Source organism: Eurosta solidaginis, chromosome 1 (assembly GCF_040869045.1).
Source record: "Eurosta solidaginis isolate ZX-2024a chromosome 1, ASM4086904v1, whole genome shotgun sequence".
Lineage (NCBI taxonomy): Eukaryota > Metazoa > Arthropoda > Insecta > Diptera > Tephritidae > Eurosta > Eurosta solidaginis.
In genome coordinates, this window is record NC_090319.1 from 329,765,982 (window position 1) to 329,774,265 (window position 8,284).

The window sequence follows — 8,284 nt, forward strand, 5'->3', positions numbered from 1 at the left end:
TCGTAAGTGAGTGGAAGAAGCGTCCACGAAAAACAATAATAGCAGCTCTATTTCTTGATTTTAAAAGAGCATTTGAAACAATAGACAGAGGTATTCTAATAAAAAAGCTGTATATGTATGGAATAAGAGGAAAAGAGCTACTTTGGTTTAAGGACTACCTTACAAATCGTAGACAGCAAACAAAAATAAAATTCACAAAATCAAGTTTTTCATGTGTGAATACAGGGGTGCCCCAAGGATCTCTTCTGGGAGCAATTCTGTTTATAATTTACATAAATGATATAGAAAAAGTGATATCAAAATCCAAATTGGTAATGTATGCAGACGATACATTGGTATATACAGAAGCAGAAACAGTGGAAGAATGTAAACGAAAGTTAGAATGTGATATAGATGAAATTATGAAATGGCTTAAAATGAATAGGCTCAAATTAAATGAACAGAAAACAAAAGTAATGGTGATAAATACAAATAGCGAAATAAATTTAGAGATAAATAATACTAGTATTGAGCAAGTAACCAATATGAAATACTTAGGTGTAATAATAGACAATGAGCTCAAATTTAACAATCACGTGGACTATTTGTGTAAAAAAGCTGCAAAAAAGATTTACTTCTTTAGAAGAATACGAAATAAATTAGACACTTTAACAGCAATAAAAATATACAATACAATCATAAAGCCACATTTTGAATACTGTTCCACAATTCTGTACACATCTTGTAACCAATCACAAATAGGAAGGATACAGAAATTACAAAACAAATGTATGAGATCAATAATAAAATGCCACAAATACACCCCAATAAGTCACATGCTTGAAACATTGAAATGGCTAAATATTGAGCAAAAACTGATGCTCAATACACTAATAATGATTTTTAAAATTAAACAGAACAGGGCGCCGATGTATTTAACAAGTTGCATTCAGTATGTTAGAGATACACACCAATATGCTGTGCGGAATGCGAATGACTTTCGACTAGGATTACAGCGGACTACTGCAGCCCAAAACACATTATTATATAAGGGCCTTAACATATTTAACTCGTTACCTGATTATATCAAACGAGAGAATAATATTATGAATTTTAAACGGCTATGTATAGATCTTATTCGGGGCTAAAATATTTTTTATTACTTTTTACTTTTTATTACTTAATATATATATATATCATACACGTCTGTGAATTGAAAATGAATTTGTGATATTTAAAATTTATTGTGAAATCAAAAAATATGTAAACATATTAATAATAAATATCAATCTATCTATCTATCTATCTATATGTAGTTTGATTTAACTTGAAATATAGGATAGGTTATATCTCAGTTTATAGTCGCAATATTATTTTATTGCAATTTTTTTTATTTGTTTATGCGTAATAATAAAATGTTACGTATACGCAGTGGCACCCATATTTTCAGGTGGTGCGGACATACTTCCGTGTAATTGCTTGGTGTTTAATTAAACAACGTGCTTATCAATAAAAAATATTATAGCGACTGATATCAAGTATAGCACATCACCAGGCCCGCCGAGAGGGTGGGGGGTTTCTGAGGGGGCTCGAATTTAATTCAGGAGAGTCTTTAGTTGTGTAGAGGGTAATTTTCATACCCCTGGTTGACTAGGGTCTCGAGATATAGGCCAAAACGTGGGCCAGTGAATGCCTAGACAGTGTTTATACAATATGGATATCAAATGAAAGCTGTTGATGAGTGCTTTAGTACAGAGTAATATATTATCCACAGACGGACTGGGACTGGAATTAGGACTAGGACTGGGACTGAGACTCGGAGTGGGACTGGGAGTGGGACTGGAATAAAATACATATCACCCTCTGGGACAGACAATAAGGGATGCAGAAGAATGAGAAGAAATTGAGAGAAGAAAAAAGAGAGAAGGAGATTGAGAAAGAGAAAGAATGAGACGAAGAAAGAGATAGATGAAGCGAAAAATACGGAGGGACGAGTGACTAAAAGAGCTAGGAAAAAGTGAAGAAGGGGGGGGGGGGGGGGGGGGGAGGACAGAGTCAGACGGAAAAAGCTTATTAAAATGTATGCAGATAGGCCAAATTCAGGGCAGGACGTCTGCCGGATCTTCTAGGAAATAAATAAAATAAAATCAAACGAAATAATATAAATGGAAAGAAAACAAAATAAAATAAATTTAAATTTAAAAAATTCAATTAAATTATATTAAACTAAATATCATAATTTAACAAAACATAAAATTAAGTAAAAAAATAGAGATTAAAACAAGATTTGATAAAATAAAATAATAAAATAATTTTAAATAAAAAATTTTAAAAAATAAATTCCATAAACAACTAAACAAAAAAAAATAACATTAAATAAAATATTACGATATAAAATAAAATCAAACGAAATAATATAAATGGAAAGAAAACAAAATAAAATAAATTTAAATTAAAAAAATTCAATTAAATTATATTAAACTAAAAATCATAATTTAACAAAACATAAAATTAAGTAAAAAAATAAAGATTAAAACAAGATTTGATAAAATAAAATAATAAAATAATTTTAAATAAAAAATTTTAAAAAATAAATTCCATAAACTAAACAAAAAAAAATAACATTAAATAAAATATTACGATATAAAATAAAATTAACAAAATAAACTAAAATAAAAAAAATTTTATGAAGTCAAATTAAATTAAATCAAACAAGTAAAAAAAAAAATTAAAAGAAAAAAAAAATAAAATGAAGTAAAACTATATAAATTAAAATAAATAAAATCAAGCAAAATAAAATACAAAAAAATTAATAAAATAAAAGCAAAGATAATTAAATTGAATAACAATTTAAACTGAAATAAATAAAATCTAAAACAAAATAAGATGAAATAAAATAATATAACTTAAAATAAAAAATTTAAAAATAAATTTTATTAAATAAGAAAAAATTAATAAAAACAAGTAAAATTAAATAAAATGTAACGAAATAAAATACAATAAAATAAAAAATAAACTAAAATACAAAAAAAAAATAAAAAACAAAAAATAAAGTAAAATAAAACAAAATAAATAAAAATAAAATAGTAAAAAAAAATAAAAAATAAAATTTCAATTTATGACCTTTTAAGGAAATTTAATTGGGCGGCCACCGTGATCGGATGGTAGCGTGCTCCGCCTACCACACCGAATGCCCTGGGTTCACACCCCGGGCAAAGCAACATACAACATTTAGGTTTTTCAATTAGAAGAAAAATTTTCTAAGCGGGGTCGCCCCTCGGCAGTGTTTGGCAAGCACTCCGAGTGTAATTCTGCTTTGAAAAGCACTCAGTGAAAACTCATCTGCGAAAACAGAAAACTCAGATACCGTTCGGGGTCGGCATAAAACAAGTAGGTCCCGTCCCGGCAATTTGTAGGAAAAATTAATAAAGAGTACGACGCAAATTGCAAGAGAAGCTCGGACTAAAATCTCTTCTGAGGTTATCGCACCTTACATTTATTTATTTTATTTTTTAAGTAAATTTAAAATATATTTTGTTTTATTGTATAAGATACAAACAAAAATATAACAAATCTGCTCCAGATTATATTTAATATAAAAAATAATAATATAATAAAAATATTTTGTCGACAAATTTTCGATAACATGCACAACATGAAAGGCCATCGAATTATTGCTGTGAAATACCCGTCACTTCAAGGGCACGGAATATCTTTGAGATCGAATAAATGAATGCAGCCGTACGTAAATCATTGCAAAGTGCATATTCGTTAGCCACCTCTTTGATACCTTCAGCAGCCGTTTCCATAACGGTTTGCAAACTAGCATCAACAATTTCTGCCTCTTTGGTACAATCACGTATGCGCTTTAGTTTATCATTTGGTTTAAAGTCCTATAAACAAAATTGCACAGAATTATGAGCAGCTATCTTCGAAAATCAAGCAGATACACTTACACCTTTTTTATCCTTATTCAACGAATTGAAGATTTCATTGATCATGGATTGTTCGCGTTTTACATGCATTTTTCCATAAGACACATGGTTGATGTTTTTTAAATATTCAAAATACGATACCGTTACACCACCAGCATTGCAATACATATCGGGTATGATTAGCACATTCTTGTTGCGTAGAATTGCATCGGCAGCTGGTGTAGATGGTCCATTAGCGCCTTCTAAAATCAATTTGGCTTGCACTTTGTCGGCATTTTCTGCTGTGAGTACTTTTTGTGTTGCGCAAGGCATCAAAATGTCACATTTTTCACCCAACAGACTGCCCTTTTTCTCTGTAGCTTTGGGGTATCCTTTAATTGACCTTTTATTTTTGATATAATATTGCATCAGGTCCTGTGGTAGGAGATATGAATAAAGAGTTAGTTTTTGGAATTGAAACAAGTAATGAAAACAAGTATGTAAAATATACTACCTTCGCATCTATACCCTTATCATTAACTAATGACACATCAATTTCTTCTACGCCAATGAGTTTTGCGCCAGCTTCGACAACAAATACGGATGCATGCGATCCTACATTACCGAAACCCTGTACAATTACGGTCTTATCTTTCCAACCAGTTTTCCAACCCAATAAATCCATCCACTCTTTATCCAACAGAAAACATTCGGCTGCTTTGAATAGACCACGTCCCGTTGCCGCCGTACGCCCATTTATGCCACCGATGGCAACCGGTTTACCAGTTGTGATGGCTAATGCGTTGACATCACTGTATCCTAAAAGAAATTTTAGTAATATATCGATAATTCATACTTCCTTTTTTATGATTCATCATACTCACCAAAAGTTTTTAAATATTGGTCTACGAGCCAACTCATCTCTCGTTCGCCTGTGTTTACATCTGGTGCGGGTACATCTATACCTGGGCCTATCATATTACGTCTCAGCAACTCCATGGTGTAGCGTCGTGTAATTGTTTGTAATTCTTTGGCTGTATATTTTTTCGGATCTATTCTCACGCCACCTTTGGAGCCTCCAAAAGGCACATTTACACAAGCGGTCTTGAAAGCCATCAAATAAGCTAAAGCACGAATCTCATCGGCATCCACATCCATGGCGTAACGTATTCCTATGAAGAGAAAACCAAAAATAAATGATTTTCAGATGGACTACAGGCATAGTCCAAAAAGGTTTCACAATTTATACATGTTTATACCGAACCACTTAGGTTAAAGGGTGCATATGAAACTGCATGGTTAGGTTGGGTTAAGGTGGCACCCCGGCAGGGAAAGCTCAAGTGAGAACCGACAGCGTTGGAAAAAGCTTGACAGTCAAGCTTGAAATAATTTAATGATTCCACCTCATCACCTTCCATGCAGCTGCAGCGAAATAGGTTTTACAGTATATTAAGATGTACTGCATGGATTGTCATTGGGCTGTGACTTAACAAAGCACCAATGACCACATATAGTTGAACGCTGTTGAGACAAACAATGTCGGTAGATCGCCTACCACCCACTTGCGGCTAGAAAGGTATCTCTACCTTGCAATAGGTAGTGTCTGCTAACATTTTGTTGAGCTGAACATGCATCTAAAAGCAGACCATAGGGGCCAGCGGGACTCTGAACAACTCATATCGGGTTATGTTGTACCCATGTGGGTTAAGAGATCCGCGTGAAAGATGCCGGTAATACTGCTACTGCTCTGGACCCAAATGATCTTAACCACAAAACAGTTCAACATAATCGGGCAAAACACTCACATACCCCCGTCAATGGCATCATTGTATAAAAGTCGCTAAGATATTCGAGTACATGTTGTATTCTCAAACCTAAGTATCTCTGGATAGCGTGCCATTTACCACATCCCTAATCGCTGCAACTTCTGTTTAGAGGATACAACTGTTATCGGACAGCTTAAACCTCTGGCTTACATCGAGATCCCGGCAGACAAACGCGACAAACCTTATAGGTTTTTGGATTAAAGTCGCCCCTTACTCGCTGAACGGCATGTAATTCTTTTTAGCTAAGACTTAATTAAAAAAATTTGTCAAAACGTATGAATTTAACCCCTCATGCCATGTTAACTCAGAGTTTTAAAGTTAAACTGCTGTTCTGCAAGTGGGCCTTAGCCCCCCCAACCTGCATCGTGTAATGCTGCCAGCGTCTACTCATGGCGAGACTCCATAGCCCTATCCTCCACATTGGGCTACCGGGCAGTTTTTTATCTTCAATACTACTGAAGTATCCATCCCTATAACAATCAGTACAAACGATTCTGCGCCAATGAAAGGAGTCCTAATTACAGGGACTCTATATTCCTTCAGGGGAAGACTCAGCTCCGTTTTTTTAGTTTTTACAGCCAGGCCCGGAGAGCCCTGCAAATCGCCAAGTCATTTGCGTACGCTACAACTCGGCAGCCGTCTGCTTCTAGCCTACCAAAGCTCGTTTACTATCACCACCAATAATAGATAGAGCACCTCTCGTGGCATGCCACTGCACACCTTTCTCTTGATTAAGATACTCCCCACAGCGGCAGTTTTTGCACACAACTTTTAGATATCACGTTAAAAATACTTCAAGTAGCGCGAAATAAGTAAACGTCGTTAGAGCATCGACTACAAGTTCCATGCTACACAAGGCGCGCTATCGGAACCCATCTTAGATATCCTATCCTCATATACCAAACTGCAGTTGGTGTGTATGCCATGAAAATATATGCGGATCAGTATATTGGTCCTGATCTATAGAACGTCAGCCACAAAAAATATCTCAATTGTTAAATGCCTGGAAAACATTTTTATACGGGTACGCAGGCAATATTGCAGAAATTATACCAAGACAACTCAATGAAGTCATGGCACGCACGAAAGAATGGCTAGACTCGGTTAGAAGTTGGCTTCGACACCTTCGCTGGAAATGTGCTAACAAAACGAGGTAGGTACCTATTTAGGGCACCAAATCAGCTTGTGACAGGAAAGGCATATCTGCTAAGTAGGTTGGTGCCAAACATCGGAGGACCAACAAGAAGCGAGCATTCACACCGCTGCACGGCTCCGAACTACAAAAGCATCGCTGCAAGCTCCCGAGAGTAACTTACGCCTATAGCATTGTGTTAGAACAAGCTGTAAAGTTGATCGCCGGAACAAGGATATTTGGTGCAAGGAAGTGAACAATATGAGCTAAAAATCATTAGACATGAAAGTAAGGAGCAAAAGAGCCTCAAAAAAAAAAAAAAAAATTTAAAATATTTATTTGAGACAATGAGATGGACGAGCTTATTAACGTCCTTATAAGCATTCCCACTTACCACCCTTCAACGGCAAACGGTGTCTTGTGTGATGAGCTCGATAACCGGTTATCAACTCGTAAGTGCCATCACCTTTAATTATTGGAAATGTAACTTCCAACAAATTCGTAGTACTCCCAATCATCTTCAACATAGCAGCTACACGTTTTTCGCGTGCTTCCTTCTTCATATATGGATACTTCTCCAACTCCTTGATCATCATTGGTTCCATCAGTTGTGCTGCCGAATGATAATAATACTCAACCATGCTTGCAAATGGTGGATCTTTTTCTTTGGGTATATTTGTTAAATGTTTTGGTATCTCATGTTTTTGTCGTATTGTTGTCCAGCATAATATTTTCCGCAATAGTGTTGATGATTTAGGGAATACATTAAGCTTCGTTAACATTTTGCGTTCCAATATGTGCAATTTTCAATTATTTGCGGTATATATTTCTTGTTGTTTGGTCAAAAATAAGTTTTTTAGCTGTAAAAAATTTTTAAGCTATTATTTCTGATTGTAAATTGAAGAAATTCAATAAAAATTTCTTCACTTTCTGTGTCATACAATTTTTCTGATTTTTTTTTTTTGTTTTGAGCAAAAGTAATTTTATATAACCAGTTGCATTTTTATGAGTCTAAACAAGGTGTTAATATTGTAAGGTAGTTTCACTCAAAACAAATTTCATGTATATAATTAAGGCGCTACGTGTGTAAATCGGTTTATCGATAACTACAGACAAGCTGTGTATATTTCTTGGATCAACCCGGATGCAAAAGTTTTGAAATATATATGTAACAAATTGTAGATCAATCCACAATTTGACTCATGGCTCCATCATTATCGGTTTAATTTCCATGCGCGATTTATCGGTTGAGCGATCGGGGAAAATCACCATGTTGTAAAAAGAACCTAGGGTAACCCTGGAATGTGTTTGTATGACATGTGTATCAAATGGAAGGTATTAACGAGTATTTTAAGAGGGAGTGGGCCATAGTTCTATAGGTGGACGCCATTTAGGGATATCGCCATAAAGGTGGACCAGGCCTGACTCTAGAA

At 34.6% G+C, this 8,284-nt stretch overlaps 1 protein-coding gene across 1 annotated transcript; it reads right to left on the reverse strand.

The window, feature by feature from the left end:
* Positions 1-3,650: 3,650 nt before the first annotated feature.
* On the reverse strand, positions 3,651-7,767 carry bb8 (big bubble 8). The gene is made up of 5 exons (XM_067773122.1): positions 7,246-7,767; positions 4,778-5,065; positions 4,408-4,712; positions 3,936-4,328; positions 3,651-3,872 (listed from the first exon to the last, which is right to left on the reverse strand). Exons 1-5 carry the CDS (start codon positions 7,631-7,633, stop codon positions 3,651-3,653), a joined length of 1,596 nt encoding a protein of 531 aa, XP_067629223.1. The 5' UTR covers positions 7,634-7,767.
* Between the last annotated feature and the right edge of the window lie 517 nt (positions 7,768-8,284).